General features: G+C 47.7%; 1 protein-coding gene across 1 annotated transcript; it reads right to left on the reverse strand.

The window, feature by feature from the left end:
* Positions 1-1,808: 1,808 nt before the first annotated feature.
* CPR19 (cuticular protein RR-1 family member 19) lies at positions 1,809-17,300 on the reverse strand. Its single transcript, NM_001167862.1, has 4 exons — positions 17,187-17,300; positions 6,803-6,945; positions 5,308-5,597; positions 1,809-2,656 (listed from the first exon to the last, which is right to left on the reverse strand). Exons 1-4 carry the CDS (start codon positions 17,199-17,201, stop codon positions 2,652-2,654), a joined length of 453 nt encoding a protein of 150 aa, NP_001161334.1. The 5' UTR covers positions 17,202-17,300; the 3' UTR covers positions 1,809-2,651.

Genomic DNA, 17,300 nt, shown 5'->3' on the forward strand with positions numbered 1-17,300 from the left:
AGAGAGAGAGAGAGAGAGAGAACGAGAGCAGGCCTGATTGTGATTAAATTGTATGTATAGGGAGGTGGCGGAAAGGCACGACGGAGAAAAAGCCGATGTCGTTGTTCGCATGAGCGGCGCTGACAGGCTTTTGTAATAAATGTTCTTGAATTTATTACGCTTTCTTTTTCCGGTAAAAGCCTGCTTCGCTTCCGTCGAGCCGACGAGATTAAACGAGAAAATATTTGTCGCCTGCGCGTGTGAGCAAAACAGATCCGATTACCAGAGACGAGTCAGTGCGCCGCGCCCGACTCTCTGTCCCACAATACTCGACAGTTTCTACTTAGCCATTAACGCATTGAGCCGTCGATTTTCGAGTTTTCAATATAGAACTTCATAAAAAATCTTTATAAAATTGTGCTAAATGATCCCCGTGTATGAGAGGAGCCACGCGTCATTTGTGCAACTCTAATTTCAACTTTCACTTAACAGCGAGTCTCCAAATGCTTAAAATAGTCCGCGACAAGCCATTCGTTCGAACATTGCACGCGCGGTCGAAATTAACTGTCTAATATCAATTTTAATCGTTGTATCGAAATATATTACTGTACCCAGTCATGCGATGATGCATGTAACTTCAGTTCGAAGATGACACCGAGTCGTCGCTGCGTTATGTAAAAGTCCATAAAGTACCACGATTAAAAGAATACGTGTATACCAGTTTGAGCGTTTTCAAATTTGATTATCCAATCGCTTGCAGACGGATCTGCGTTTTTTACGATGAATATCAATATACATCGATCATAGGCTTCGAATGATTTTTTCTCTCACCCAGAGCGCAGCTGTTACGTAAAAATATCACGAGCGCATCTCGTCTCCTCATTCTCCGCATAGGCACACTCGACAACGGCTGAACGAGGGCCCGCGATAAGACGGCGCGATACGGAAAAGTTATTAAATCTGTGCCGCGTAGTGGAGGTGGTGGTGCGCGCGCCGCGCGAGTAACGGGCGGCAATCAGCCGTAATTAAATATCGAATGCTGAGGTCAACGGGGAATAATGATAGAGGTCGCGAGAGCTTCAAGGCATCGGCTTTCGTAATTGCGCGCTGCATAGAAGAGCTCTGCTCTCCGCGGCTCGAGTATATCAGAACGATGCGGAGAGATGTATACGTTATAGTCTTTCGATCGTATTATGTGTGTATGTGTGTGTGTGTGTGTGTGTGTGTGTGTGTGTGTGTGTTGTAGGGCTGCGATCGTTCGAACGGCCACTTATTTTTACGTAACCCGAGGTTGGAGGCTCGCTTGGAATGATTGTTTGATGTAGGTATAGGCAGGGATTTGTTTGCTCTTTGCGCGCTTGATGCTTGTATTAGAAAGGCATGTATATAACTTTCTCGTTGCTTTTGATGCTCTACACTCGAGGTCGTTAAAGTGAAGCATTGCAAAAAAGAAGCGATTCGAAATAATTTAAGAATAAATATTCTTTAATCAGCATTTCAGCATCTACTTTTGAGATGATACGTGCAATGCATTTTGATATCTCACATTGTCTTCCTCGCGTATACGAGCTTTTAAACTCGGCGACTAATTTAAAAACAGTTAAGTCCATACAAATCTCTCAACGGATCGCAAAAACTTAAAGTAGACATCATCTTTATGGATCCCAATATTTTACCCCGACCATTAATTTCAGCGGCGTCGGCGATTTACAAATTTAAATACACCGTTAAACAATGCATACTCTGATTTACGAGGTACGTATATATACTTTCAAGGCAATAAGGATGACGATCCAGGAAAAGAGAGAAAATAAATATAAGCGGCGAATCAGGCGGAACTCTTTATTTACATATGTAAAAAAATCACAAAGACAATATATAATGTGTATACATTCATACGTTTTCGCGGGATATGCGTTATTACAGTGGTAGAAGTATTCAAGAGACATAGCGAAGGGTACGCAGAAAAACGTGGCCTATACAGTTGTCCGGTCGCTCTACACCACGATCGGACGTACGTCCACGTGATTCTGCATGATCCTCTTTCGTCTGGCCGATGCAGCGGGGGGAAAGAAGGGCAGATGTGGAAGATGAAAGTGCACGCGTGTCTTCGACGCCTCAGCTTCTTCTTCTGCGCGTATACAGCATACATATATCATAGTGCATTTTAGCGTATAGTTTTTCTTTTATAGAGATAATACATGGTACGGGTATATAGTCACAAGCGATAGTTACATGCCATTGTCTTTTTTTTACGCCATGCATATACGTATACATACACGACTCGACGTTACATTGCATATAAACTGTTACATGTTGCGCAGCGCAGTGTACGTGTAACTGTTATACGATATATTGCGTGAGGGGGAGTAGTAGTAGTAGTAGTAGGGGTGAACCTTTATACTTTGCTTCATTTTTTTTTGTTTATTGCTTTCTATGCTCGGGTTATTATTGGCGTATTCTGCTGCGCTACTCGTGTGTATATATAGGCGGTTATCTATATAGGAGCGCGTGGATAATTGTCGTTGAAATAGCTGCGGGTGTCCGGTGCGTTCTCGCTCTCGTTATCCTTCGACGATGGTGGCAAAGCTGCTCTCGGGTGTCTCTTTCACTCGGATCCCCTTGGCTCGGTTATACTGGCGGCGATGGGCTGGCGTACGAGCTCTCTGCGGTTAACCTGCACATGCAAACAGAAGACGGGATTTTACGCTGATGAACCTTCTTCTCGACTCGATGTATAAATATATATGTATTATAATCGCTGTAATGCATGTGGGAAAAATTGCGGGGCTTTTGCGAGTATCGCGAAAACGGCGAACACACACCCTTCTCGCATGAGAACTACAGCGGCGCGAGACCCATACGACTTGCGAATCGATCATTCCAGTGATCCAGCCATTCGTTTTCTAATATAATTGCTCGTCCGCGAGATTTGTTTGAAGATTGCGGGAACTAATTACGTTGTTGTATATACTAGTGGGTGCGCAGGTTTTTTCATCAACAGTCGTACGTATACGTTGCAGCTGTAGTGTGGAAATGAAGCAATCAGTGTGTGAGCTGTTTTTCTCGCCGCAGAGCTATAGCGCGTTATCCCCTTTATTAAATCGCGTCCGTATAAGAACAGCTGTTCTATTAATTCTAGACTTTATATAGATGGATGTTGTTATTATTCAAGAAACCGTCGTCGCCGATTGGCGTTTTATTAATACAGCGACGTGCTCCCCGCATTAATTGATTTCGGAGTTCATATTGATTTCCAGACGCGAGCGCGCGCGAGTGTTTCGATTAAATCTTTTAATTGAAAACTTTCGTCGACGTAACTGGGTTGAAGCGAGAGAGAGAGAGAGAGAGAGAGAGAGAGAGAGAGAGAGAGAGAGAGAGAGAGAGAGAGACTCGGCACCGCCGAAAGTCAATAAGTGCTCGACTCGCGCGGCGCACCGGAAATACGAGAGCCGAAGAAATAAAATATAAATTAATGAACTTTCCTATCGATAGTTCGGAGGAGGGAAAATTCGCGATCGCGAATGAATTTAACGCTTATAACTTTGCATCGGTAGCCGTGCGAACGCCACATCAAGTGACAACTTGGTGAGATGCGTGAAGAATGCTCGAGGAGATAAGGTTCGATTAAAACATTCTTAGACGCCTGGGAATTCTCCGAGATCTACGCAGTAGCTGCGTTAACTTCGACACCCGGCAATCAATTAAAATAGAGGGCTACCCGCACCGAATATATTATATATATTCGCAGAGTTAAAGGAAGAAAGAACGAGAACCACGACGCGCATAACTGCAAGTAGCCATCGATTGGCGTTAACCCGCCGAGATGTTATTACAAAAGATATTGCGTGCGAGATAAGCCTCGCCTTTTCGCAAATCGCCCGTAGATGAAAGCTGCAGAAGGAGTATCGATTTGCAAGAATTTCGATTTAATTTGCAGCGCCAAGCGATTCGCAATTTTTAATTGGTGTATAATAGGTTTGAGAGAAACAATAGAAGCTTCCAAATACCGGCGGAAAAATTCGAAAACGTGCGCGCCAATAAGCTCGAAATAAATCCTCGAACAAGGCATCGCCGATGCTCTCTGCCGATAAAGCAAAGGCTGCAGCCGCAATAAATCACGCACTCCTCAAATCTAAATAAGAATCAAAGCTGCATGCAGCGATAATCCAAACATTTCTCCTTCGTCTCTCTCATCCAAAGTTAAGCAATTCATTTGCAAGCTCCGCGCTAATATCTCGATGTACGAGTAAGGAGCTGTATATAAGCACTGCTCTCATCTCGGATAGTTAATGAAAAAGAAAGCCGCGAAGCAGCCAAGAAGAAGCGGGATTAGCGCTGGCGCGAGAGAGGCTTACATACCTCGAATAGCTCGTTAACAACCCTCGTGAATAATTTAACGACACAATCAACCGTCGCGCGCGTACATCCGTGCGCGTGTCTACACACGCAGAGGGTAGTAGGTCTCTTAGGTGCTTCGGGATTCCGTATTCCAGCGGCGGGCGTCGGGGCTTCAGTCGTTAAACGCCTTTATTGGGGATCGGGAAAAGCGGGCCGGGACCATTAATTACAAAAAGCAGCCGAGCTTCTCGCCGCGTGTTTGGCCGATTCCGCGCCGAGTTCTCGCGGGTGATTTAGACGGCCGGATTCCGGAGGTTATATATACAGACGAGCTTCCTCGCCGGCTCGTACGTCATAAAGTTTGCAGTACGTTAATGGATACTGAATTATACGGACGCGAGTGTAGCGGGATCTTTTATCGCTCGAAATATTCCCTATGAGGTGGAATTATCGGACGAGTATACAGTAAAGCCGCGGCTGCTTTTGTGTGTCGCGAGCGCGGGTGCAAGACAATGCAGCGGAGACGGATTCGTATACTTTGCGGGGTATGCAATTATCACGGGCGAGCCGCTTCGAAAATGCCATGCGCGAAGGCGCAATCGATAAATATTGCCCGTGCTCTGACGGCGCAGAGACAAAGGCATTCTTCGGCGGCCTTAGACTCAGCCGGAATTATCGGAAATTTCGATGGTATACTGCACCTGCATTGCTCGAGAATAGGTCGAGCACTTGCTTTACAGATTGATATGCTCAGAATTCGCGATTTCCTCGATCGGTTATAGTTTATCAACAACGACGTGACACACGCCGTGCGGCTGGATTATCGGTTGCAAATGAAAGCCCATCCAAATTCTCCCTTCGAGTACGCGTTATAGACAGCGTGAATAATGCCGAACACCTCTCCGACTAAATTTCCAGCATTACAAGTACGTATACACAAGCACACGCGCACACATAGCTCGTCATAATGAAGCAGTTAGATCGAACCTCGAGGTCCGGGCCTGTTGGGCTGTCCGGAGTCGATGTTGTCCTCCTCGGGGTGGGCTGCGTTCCACTCGAGAGCTCGGAGGATTTCCGGGGGTATTGGTGGAGCGGTGGGGATGTGAGATCCCTGCGCCACGTAGCCGTTCTCGTCCGCTTGGAACTGGATGCTCACGACCTCGCCGTTAGGCGCCGTGTAGGACGTCGCTCCCTGAGAGGCCACCGCCGGTCCCTCGGGACCCGACGCCTTCGGGCCTCCCGATTCCTGGTGGCTTATGCCGTTGCTCGTCTCGAAGCTGCGGACGTTAAGCGACATTTCAGATCAGATCAGCTTGTGGTGTCTTAACGCGGACTATAACGCCGATCAATACGTAATTGCGCGAATCAACAAATATCGAATGTTCTATTACTGCGCACTGCATAATGGACGGCACCCACGCATGCATCCCTATGCATTTATGTATGTATAGACGCGGGACGACGACGATAATAGCCTATTATTTGCGAGAATTTGAAATTCCGAACGAGCTATTATGAAAATATTTAAATAGCATGCCCACGCGCGCGAAGCAACTTTATTAAATGAAATACTTTGAGTTTTTTCGCGGGCATTGTTGCGCAATACTCCGTGCCGCGTGTATACTCCGCGGGCAGACGTTATCTCTCTCTTTCTCTCGAAAAGTGAAAGTCGCGAGAAAATTGCAACCCCGCACGCGTGACTCTCGGTGATCTGCGAAAAAAGACGCGCATCCTCGCGAGTGACTCGAGGCGAATGTAACAAGTAGTTGAAAGGACTTCTAGCTAATCACAATGATTATCGGCTCGAGCTCCATTGTGGGGATAAGTTCGATAATTTATCGCGGAAAATCTGAAATATTGATTCTGCTCGCAGCGTCTGCAGTAAGCGCAGTTCTTGACTTACGGCTGAAGTTTAACGCGTTAAACGCGAGCTATCACCTCGGAATTGCGTAACTCGAGCTGTCGCGAGTTGAAAGAATTTATTCATCAGACTGCGCAAAGAGGAGAAAAGAAAGCTACTCCCCTCGAAACAAACTATTCGAATCAAGCAAACGGCTCGAATCATTAAAATCCCGCTTGTCAGCCGGATGCAGAGAGAGAGAGAGAGAGAGAGAGAGAGAGAGAGAGAGAGAGAGAGCGAGAGAGAGAGAGAGAGAGAGAGAGAGAGAGAGAGAGAGAGAGCAAGCGTATCAAAACTTAAAGTCGACTCCCTGCGCGACATTCCTTCCCGTAAACTCTGCAGCCCCTGCTTTCGGCGTAAGAAGATAATCCATCCGTCACCTAGTCGCTCGTCCCACGCACAAGAAACTCGGCTCGACTCGAGCAATCCCCCGGCGGGAAGCCAATTGCCGAATTCTCGGCGCAACCGCCCTCTCCGAACTAATAAAGAGCGGCGCAGGAAATTCCCCTGTCCGACGGGCTCCGGAATTTCAATCGAGCCTCTCTCGCTGTTGCACGGTGTACGGGTTGCAGGTATACTCACTTGTTGACGTAGTTCCCGTCGAAGTTGACTTCGAGCTGCTGGGAGGTGATGACGGCGTCCTTATCGGCTCCGCCGCCTCCGCCACCGAGACGCTGCGGCGCCGAGCTGGCCAACGTCGCACACAGGGCCAAGCCCAGCAGTATCTGCAACGAGTTAGACAATTTCTCGTGGTTAGTTATGGAGTTTCTCGGTTTGACCAGATGTTTTTTTCTTTCATTCTTCGGCGAATACCCCGCAAGTTCGCACCGTATGCATTCGAGGCACGTTGAAGATTCTCGTTCCGCAAACTCATTTTCCAAGCGCATAACTTGATATACCTGTCTTCGCGAATATAATGAAGTTTCTTCGAAACAACGTTATCATCTCACGACGCACACGTGGCAAATTATATCGCGTGGAATTTCCAAGAAAAACCGCCTACAACCCCGTCGACGCGATTGTGGAATAAAATTCCATCAGTACCGTTTTCATAAAAATCGACTCGACCCTAATTGCAGACATCGTCGGCAAGTGCATATATCTGCATTACAAGCCCTCCGCAATAGCTCCTAAGTTGAAACAAGCAATTAACTTCCACACAGCGCCGATGCTGCTCTTCCCTCCGCCCGAACACAATGCGGCGCATTGTTGAAGTACAGCGCGTGTCTTTGCATTTAAATTATCTCGCGAGGATCGCAGAGCACAGCCCGAAAACACGAATCCACGCCCCGCCGTCGAAAAGTCACGAGGCGCGAAAATTTTCGATCGAAACAATCCGAGACACTTGGAGGCGCGTCTACGTAGAAGTGGAATACGAGAGGGGACGTCACGATGCCAATTACCCCGCGGCCTGCAACAATGCCGGCGGTTTGTGTGTATGTACACTTTGTGGAAAAAGTGAGAGGAGATTTTCGCGAGCGAAAGTTGTAACGAATAGCAGCGTACTTATTAGAGGAACGGAGTAGGCGAGATGCGCATGATGACTCGGCGACACCTCTGCAAACGGCGTAGGAGAGCCGAGCCGCAACTTGATTTATCGGCCCGAGGTGGGAGATATCGCCGCCTGGAGGATGAACAATGCCGTGTATTAACGGCTATTAGCCGCGTGTTTAGCCGCGATACTGACGAAATTGATGCTAATGACGAATTAATTCGCATGCAGGTACACTGCCCCGCCGCGCGAGTTCATTCACGGCTTGATCCATTCACCGAAAAATTCATTATACGACGTCGTTATTTATAACGAGAGCAGAAGTATGCAGTCGTACAATGCTCGCGCGCATCCCTTTCTCCTGCTGCAACGGCTGCAGTCCTTCTCTCGCATCTAATGAATGAATCCCGTCCGACTGCTGGGTGTGTTGTATGCGCATCGCCGGCTACAGTATTGAGAGGCGGCATCGGCTTATGGGTTGGGCGCCTCCGCCTCGGGCAAATCGTGTGATGCGCGGAATTATCTCGAAAGTCACGAGCGAGCGCGGAATGCCCGTTAAAGGGCGCGCGCCGACGCTACTGCTCGTTACGTCAGGAACGTAGAAATGACATTATGAAATGCTGCGATCTATGCAGATGCATCTGGGGGAGAGCGAGAGAGAGTAAAAGTGAGCTGAAAGTAGGTGAGAGTACGCGCGCGCGCAGGAAGTGGGTCTCATCGTCGTTGCGCGATGGATATTAGTTTTCTATTCGGCGGTGGAATTTTCGTTGAGCTATTCTAAAAGAATAAAATTCGCAATCCATCAGCGAAACTGCTGGATACAAAGTGTCATCCCGCGCAGCTCATCAGTCCGTAAATCGCGCGGTTGTAAAGCGAACGAGACCTGCCGGTGTCTCGAGATGTCGCGTGTGGGCGCGAGAGAGAAGACAATAAAAAGAAACGTCCCAGGAATAATCCGCGTGCTCGGATGACGAGTCTTAGCGGGTCAATGCTACCGTTGACACTTGCCGCTCATCGTCGCGCTTTGTAAATTCCAGCGAGGGTGCAGCGCACTCTCTCTCTCTCTCTCTCTCTCTCTCTCTCTCTCTCTCTCACTCTCGTCTAAGTACACGGAGAAAGGCTGTTGGCATTGCATTGTTCAAGGCCGCGAAAGCTCAGATGGGTAGATAGACGAGCCGCGTAATAACCATCTTGATGCGAGCGGCCAGATAAGCGGGCTCGAGGCATTGTTCGCTCTAGTGGAATCTGCATAAATCGTCGCTCCGCTCGCGGCGAGCTCTCTTGGCTTTTGTGTATTACGATGCTCGAGGTATGTACGAAAATCGAGGGAAGGTGTTTATGGGAATTATATTGCCATACGGCAGTTCGAGTAAGGCTCCATCTCTCTCTAGCCTTGCGTAATGGGAGGAGCGGAGATGATTGCTTATGTTTGTTTGTAATGGTTTCTTCGAGAGCTTGGACTTCGCGATATATTTATCGTCTCGCGAGCGTACAGAATTTTATTCAGACGTTTAATGACTTCAAGCCTAGAGCTAAAACTATATAATACGCGAAAAGAGAATATTTTTTCTTCAAAAGCGAACGCCGGCGAAATGTTTTCCACTATGCCCGTCAAAAGCCCGTCACTGCGCGTTTAAATAATAATCCATCCCAAAATGTAAATGGGCACGCGGCACACACTGCAGGCGCATACTGGATACACACGAAGAAAGATGTTACGGTATAGATAAAGCGCATTTATTGTTCGGTCCGCGAGTCTTTGCTATATTTCTCTTTTTCCAGCTTTGCTGCGTTTGCTTTGAACCGAGTAAATTCACATGAATGTCTTTTGTATAACCGCAAGTGATATATATTATATGCACGCGAAAATCAAAGACATTACCATCGTGATCAAAAGAAAAAAGCCTGCTTACGTAGTTATGTAACTTGACATACGCGAAAAGAATGTATATTATTTATGAGAATACAGCGTCTCGGAGCTTTTCGAGCATTCGAGAAAAAATATCGTAAGTCGAAAGAAATCGTCATCCAGGCATATCAGTGCAGCCTAGAAGGAGCGTGGCGAATCCGTTCTCTCCCATTTCAGTTGCATCGCAGGTCCGCGCTTTCGCAAGCGGGTGCACCTGTGCATACGGCGGAGGATTTTTGCACGAGCGCGTTATTACATTCTTCATTAGCCTGTTCTCTTCAATTCAATCCGACGATGTTACTTCTTCTTCTTCATCTTAAGAGCCGACTTTTTTCCGCACCTGCGCGGAGGTATGCGAGCGTGTCTCTACATATGCCTTGCCACAGATGGATTGTCGACTGAGGTGTTGCATAGAGAAATCGCAGTAAGTATATGAAGCGATTCTATCGATGCAACGCGTGTTTCGTCCGATGCATTTTTAAAGAGAACACTGGCATTGTTCAACTAACAGACGGAGTTTCGAGACTCATCGTGATCCATACGATTATTCCGATGCAAAGACAAAAATCGTCACAGAGCAAACAACCGCGAATCTCACTGTCACTCGCCAACATCGCCGAATGATTATTCACGATAGTTCGCTTCGAGCTGCTCGAATCGATAATTGCCCGACAAATACAACGCGACGTCTTACACCCTCAATTACTATCTCTTCGTGTATGGCGTATACACACAATCGCCCGAAAGAATTTTCCTCATTGTCAGCGCGACTCTTCATTGTGTCATCTCGCTCGATCCCGTCGCGTATATAGCTTCGGGCCGTTTACGCGTCTTTCCCTTTGTACTCGCGGCGTGACACTCGCAATTGTGTTCGCGCGCTTTTTTCTTCCTTCTTTTGCGCGAAGCTTCGCGTGTGCCAGCAACGAAGGAAGAGAAGAAGAAGAGCTGCTACGCCGAGGAGGTGGAATTTTCTAGACGACAACGAAAATATTGTAGACTCGCGCGAGCGCTCTGGATGGTGTCACTTGGGTCATCGGCTGATTTCGCGGTGGAAAGGTGTCGCTATTCATTGTACAGTTTTTCGTCCTGTCGCTCGAAAATATTTCGCGAATGGGAGAGGGTGAATTTTCACGATTGCAATGATCGACGGTATTCTTTTGTACACAAAGTGATCAGTCTGTAGCGAATTCCATCGTAAACGCATCGTACATCCCATCGACGCGGAATTCCAAGAAGCTCCTGCAGTGTTTTCCGTTTCATCAGACCGTGCGCATTCGCAAGCAGTATTTTGAGAGCAAACGCAAAGGAGATTCTCGAAAATAAACGATCGCTCGTCCGAAAAAAGGCTTTTCTCTCTCATTCCTCCCCGTCAAAGGCAGAGCATTATCGTGCAGCATCAATCCAAACGAATGCCCATCAGGCAGAAACTCTTGCGAATACTCTCCGAATCGAATCTGCAAAGCCTCTCTCTCTCTCTCTCTATCTCTCCCGCACGAACTAATTAATTCGCACTCGAGCGAGCTAGCCGGCTCACAATGCAAAGAGCGAGCGATTTCCCTCCGCGCCTCTCGTCTCGCCCCCGCGTGAGTCGATATCGGGAGAGAGAGAGAGAGAGAGAGAGAGAGAGACGAGCTGCACACTTTTACTTTCCAATCCACGCCCCGGCGAACTTCGAACCGCGCCGAGTTCACGACGACGTCGCCGCCCGAGAGAGAGAGAGAGAGAGAGAGAGAGTGAGAGAGAGGAGGGGAATCTTCTATCAAAGGAGCAGGAGTCGCGAGGAGGTCGCTCGTAGACTCGCGGTTGCGCGATCATCGCCACGAATTTCAGCCGGGATAATTCGTTATTTTCGAAAAAAACCAGCTCTCTGCTGCTACGCCGCTGCAGCTGATGCCACTCGCGATTGAAGAGAATGGAGCGGAGGAAAAGAGAGAAAAAAATAACCAATTAAAAGCGTTCGCGAATGGGAGAGAGAGAAAAATCTAATGGAATTAAAGGAATAAAGCTTAGAAAAAGCGCGTCGCTGAAAAACTGAGGGCGATGAGTCGGAGCAGGGGTACAGGGGGAGAGAAATAGACAAAAGGGAAATAAATGAGAATGAATAAAGAACGCCGGCGAACGGAAGGGAAAAAGTGCAGAGACAAAGACAAAGTTCGATTGGGCAACGACGATTGCCGGGCTGTGTATAAGAATCGCGGTGGGAGGAGGCCACGTCCCGCCTCGAAACGAGAAAATTACACACGAGAGCTGTGATCGATTTCTCGCAAATTACACGTGCCGCCTTTTTTCCCTCGCCGTGTGGATCGCTTTGGAAGAAGGAAAAGAAGTAGTCGAGCCGATGGCGAGGGCTTAATTTCCTGTTTCGAGAAGCGATAGCTTCCATTTACTCCGAGGAATTTTGGAGAGTTTTAAGAAGTGGCCGAGCGATGGTGTATTTACCGACTGTACTAGCTGTGTCCTTTTCTTCGACGTTTCGTCGGTGATGGCAAAACAATCGGTTTTGCAGATGTACACGAGTTACACGCACGCGTGGCACACTTTTACCGCGCGTGCCCCACCCACGCGAACGTATTATCCTCTCGTTACTGTGCACCGGCTCTACGTATAACATTGACGGGGGGGGGGGGGGTCGAACTATCAGCTACTACATGCTATTCAAACACGATGAGTCTTATCGCTCTTTCATAAGGCGTTTGCTCTACAGCCGCGGGACACACCCACGAAGCTTGTTATACCGCATAGCGTACACTCTCTCTCTCTCTCTCTCTCTCTCTCTCTCTCTCTCTCTCTCATCGCGCCGGTTATTTAGATACTCGCAGTCAGCTGTTCCGACATTTTTTTCGCCGGCTTGTCTAGCTTGCCAGTCTTCGGGTATTTTTCAAAAAAAGAGTTATACACCCGAAAAATTCGAAGCCAACCAGTCATCCGCGGCGTTCGGAGCAAATATCGCGCGTGACGAGTCGCTGCATCGACTGACACTCGATTCCGGACGCGCTCGCGTTAACTTTTTGACGGGCCGTCGCGCGCCGCATCGATCAGCCGTATCCCGAGCGACGTGCGCGCGTTATACGTGTAACGCGCGATTACGAATGCGAGGATCGCCCGCTGCGGTTCGTGATTAGCTTGACTCGCTAAATTCCGGGACTACTGCTCTGATCGTCATTTCGGCCGCTGATTACGCCTGACGCGCGTATTCGCTCGAGCTTCGCAACCCCGCGAAAAGAGAAAAAATAATTCCGTTGCACCGGTTGCTAACAAGCTCCGAAAAAAGCGCAAAGCTCCTCTAATTTCTTCTCCCCTACCGCCGACGAGAAAAAAGCGCGCGCACACACGATCCCCGCTGCAGCGTCGCTCAATCAAAACTTTTTAAACTCTCTCCCGACGGCGCGTCGCGCGCGCGCGCACACTTAGCGCCTCCAATCCTCTCCCCCTTTTTAAAACTCGCGTGGCCGTGTGCGCGCCGGCAATAAAAGTTCGGAAATTCCGCGTAATCGCGTATAAAAAGTTTCCCAGGGCCGTCCGGACAATCAACAAAAGCACACACGTACACGCGAGAGAGTTAATCCACTTGGGCACGATTTAGTGCGAAACGCTGTAGACCATGGCCCGAGAGGAGAATGTTTAATCGAATCGCGAGGAGGGCTGCCCCCGTCCCTCATCGAGGATAATTAAAAGCCGCGGATTTACGCGACACTTCTGCAGAGAGGAGGGCTTAACGCACGCGGCAATTGCGCTCGGGAATAAAAGTTTAACCCTGCATAATGTGCCGAGAATCGCGAAGTGTTTATTACGATTCTTGGGATCGTATGATAATTTAATTGCACGTATATAAAACAAGCATCGTGGCGTAAATTAAACGAAGACGCGCCGCAGCCGAGCGCGTTGGATAAACATTGTGTGTAACTAAAAGCCGCGCTATTACCGGCGAGTATTACGCGACGTTTCAAAAGATGAGAGCCGGTAATTACTCGTGAAAAGGCGAATGCAAAGACGCGCGTGTGTAAAATTAGCAGCAGCTGATATATAGGAAATTCGCGTGTATTGAAAGAGCGCGAGCGTTGCGACAGAACTTTTACTCTCGAATCTTCATAAATATTTATAATAACATTAAGAAGCTATAACAGACTGTCAATTTTTATTTCGCTCGTTTAATTAAATGTTTATTGTTTCTCCCCTCCATCAGCGCGATGAATATTTCAACACGTAATTACGGGTCTCGTTGATCGTTGACGGGACAATAAAGTTTTCGCAAAAAGTACGATAATTAAGCACGCGTCTATACTGCTTCGATCGCTCAACGGACAATTTTTTTCTGAGATCTCGAATGACCTGTACTACGGTATTTATCGAACGAAAAAAATTCTATTTTCACAGAGTCTGTATAGTCATTATCGCCGAGTTGAGAGAAAAAAAAAACAAGCATCAAGTACATTAGGCTAATTTGCATGCGCGTATCCATATACGAGGAAGCTCTTTCTCTCTCTCTCTCTCTCTCTCTCTCTCTCTCTCGCTCTCTCTCTCTCTCTCGTTCTCTCTCTCTCTCTCTCTCTCTCTCTCTCTCTCTCTCTCTCTCTCTCTCTTACTTTTCAGCGGCACGAGGTTAATAATAATTGCTATTGAGTCACATCTCGCTATACACTCGCAGCCTCGCCCATGTGTACAGCTTCGATACACGCCTCAATAACGCCGCGCAGCATATCTCTCTCTCGCGAGAAGGAGCGAAATATCCGCGGGGAAATTTGCATAACTCACGCGGATCTTTGGTAACGTATGTACCTCTCAATCGACTTTAATTCGAGAGCCTAATTACTTATGCACACGAAGCGCTGGTGTATGGCACCTCGGTTTCTCATTAACTCTAATTCGCCCGGCGAAGCTAGGATTAAAATCTTGTGCCACCGAGATTGTACACACGGTTTAATTAGACGCCGGACAATTTTGACAAATTGTTAATTCGCTTCCAAGCGCACGCGACTTAATTCTGGCTTTTAGTTTGCGCGTATGTGGGTTAAAGAGTCGCGGCGACTGTGCGTAACGAAACGAAGAGCCGCAGCACTTGGACTTTCTGATAAAAAGGAGACGTTGCGTGTGCTGGACGCGATTAACTTTTGATTTGGTATAGATGTATTGGGCAACGCATTGCGCGGATTCAGATCTATCAATGCGCGCGATCAATCATATTTTCCACTGATTTGTCACTGTAAGGCCCGTACAATGGGCGATTTCTTTTCGAACGAGCAAGTGCGTTAATTGACACACTTATGAAAGCTTTCGCTGTAAAAGTTGAACGTGTCGGATAGAACACGCTCGAAGAGGAATTAACTCCATGCGCTGCACTGAGCGGCATTAAATTTGTCTAATTGCGAGACACGCCGAATTATCCGAGCTACGGCGGCCTCTTAAAACACAACTGAACCTCGTAAATCACGCGGAGCCTCGCGCAATCCAACTCTCGACATCGAGGGCAGAAGAAGAAGAAGAGGCCCCGCTCTTAAAACTTGTCATTATCAATCCGTATGTAGGTACGGGTATAGAAAAGTGCTCAAACGCGCGAAAATCAAAGTCGCGCACGTAAAACCAGACGTGTTTCACGGAATCGTTTGGGAGATAAGGAAAAAGCTAATCCATCATTGTTATCCTGAAACAAAGTCGATAAATTATTCAACCGGCGCGATTAAACGGCAATTACCGAGACGTCTCCCTCCCTTCTCTCTTTCCGCGGAAAATCGATCGCCGAATGAATATAAATTCGCGCGGGACTATGTAATTAGCGGTTTCGAGTGTGCCGCTATGCCATTACTTTCACTGTATGTGCGCGCGCGCGCGGAGTTCGATGTTCGCGTGCCGGTTACTTATTATATGCTACATATATACATATGGTCCGAGGAATCAAGCGTTTCGTGATTGATATAGGTTATCACTAATAGGCTGATTCTGAATTGTTCATACAACTACCATCGTAACTGATTTCAAAGATCAGTGTATTTTCACAAAAAAAGCTACAGATCCGAAAAATCCGAGCAAAGCCGAGGACGAAAATCCGTTGCTCACTCTCTGCCGGCGCGAATCATACATAAGCAAGTGAAAAAAAGGCCGAATCCGGTCCGTCGCGACACACACGTACTCATAGCAGCGCTGTACACGACGCCTCTCTCTCTCTCTCTCTCTCTCTCTCTCTCAGCCTCTGGTGAATTTATTCCCGGAATACGCGCATTAGCATGGGTCGCGATCCTCCCTTCCTCCTTCCGGCATTTGCAATCATTATGCCGCGTGCGGTTATGGCGGGAAAAAGGGGAAGGAAGTTTCGACGATTGGCGCTAGAGACGAGCGGCTATGCTATGCAAAGCTATGCAAAAATATTTCGCCGCGGCGGGGAAATATTTATTTCCCCCGGGGAAATCCTATTGGGTATCCGTGGAGCCTGAGAGCCGCGAGTAGGGGTGTGGGTGAGTTGATAAGCACGAGAGATTAGGCGTCGAGGAATAACGAGTATAAGGGGTGGAATAGTTCACGAGGCGGCTTATATACGAAGGGAAACAAGCGGATTGTCGCAGTGTTTTTTCTTTTCGCTCGAGGATGCCGAGAGTGAAAAAATTTCAAAAACGCTGCTGTCAACGCACTTTTTACGGGCGAGTAAAAATTTTAGCGCCTTGTTGTTATAACGCAACGTTCGGCGCACGCGACGCTTTCGAATTGAAAAACTCGAAACAACGTTTCAACGGAATAATTATTATTACGGCGCTTTTAATTTACATACCGCGAGAAGTTGGGGGGTGTGTGTTCTTTTTAATTCTCGTCTCGAGTATGCGGTTCGCGGTGTTATCGTTATCTCTTGGAAACTATCAAAAGCGCAAGCGGCACGAAAAAATCTCATTACATTCTCGAAAAATAATACCCGAGCACCGCTCCACTTTCCCCGAACAATGTATATACCACGAGAGAGAAAAAAATATAAGAAAATTCTGAAGTAGTTATAGGAGCTTCGAAATTTCCAGTCCTCGCAGGTGCGGAGCACACTGAGCATCTCTCTCCTCGCCATTGACCCGCGCAAGAAGAAGAAGTAGAAGAAGAAGCGCGAGAGATAGTAGCCGAGCGTCGCGTCGCGTCTCTCGCGGGCACTTCGCATAATAAATAGCGACCGCAGAGAGCGCAGAGAAAGGAAGAGTGCACGTTGAGGTTTAAAAAGAAGAGAGAAAAAGAGAGAACGAGAGAGAAAAGAAATGAGCGTATCCCGTTCTCGAGTGGGCCGCATGGGCTTATGGCACTCAGGAGTTTTCTTCCCTCTCGCGGTATATATTCCGCAGGAGTGCGCGAGGAGGGTCGGCGAGCTTGGTCGGGAGCTGTGTGTAAGGGGATTCTGTACGTGACGCCTAATTTATTAAGGTTTTAATGAGGTTCGAGGAGCGGCGTGATTTTTTGGAAAATCGCGAGGAAGCTATACGTAACGAGTACTTGACTTTTCTGGTCGTTATAGTTTAGAAAAAAAAATATTTTCAACGAAGCCTTTAAAAAAAAATGAGAGAATTCACGAACAACCCCGAGAGTGAGTAAAACAGTCGACTAACCTTAAAGTTCAACATGTCGTCCAGTGAACACGACACCAGCCGGAAACTCGAAAACAAAGATCCTCTCGACTCGAAAATAAGCTGCGGATGCGCGAAGAAGATGCGGCCAGCGCG

This window comes from Nasonia vitripennis, chromosome 1 (genome assembly GCF_009193385.2).
Source record: "Nasonia vitripennis strain AsymCx chromosome 1, Nvit_psr_1.1, whole genome shotgun sequence".
Classification (NCBI taxonomy): Eukaryota; Metazoa; Arthropoda; class Insecta; order Hymenoptera; family Pteromalidae; genus Nasonia; species Nasonia vitripennis.

Bases quoted from the DNA above. Each gene is read 5' to 3' on its own strand.
- CPR19 (NM_001167862.1), bottom strand. The intron at 5,598-6,802 runs GTGAGTATACCT...TAACGTCCGCAG, and splicing joins GACGGGAACTACGTCAACAA to CTTCGAGACGAGCAACGGCA.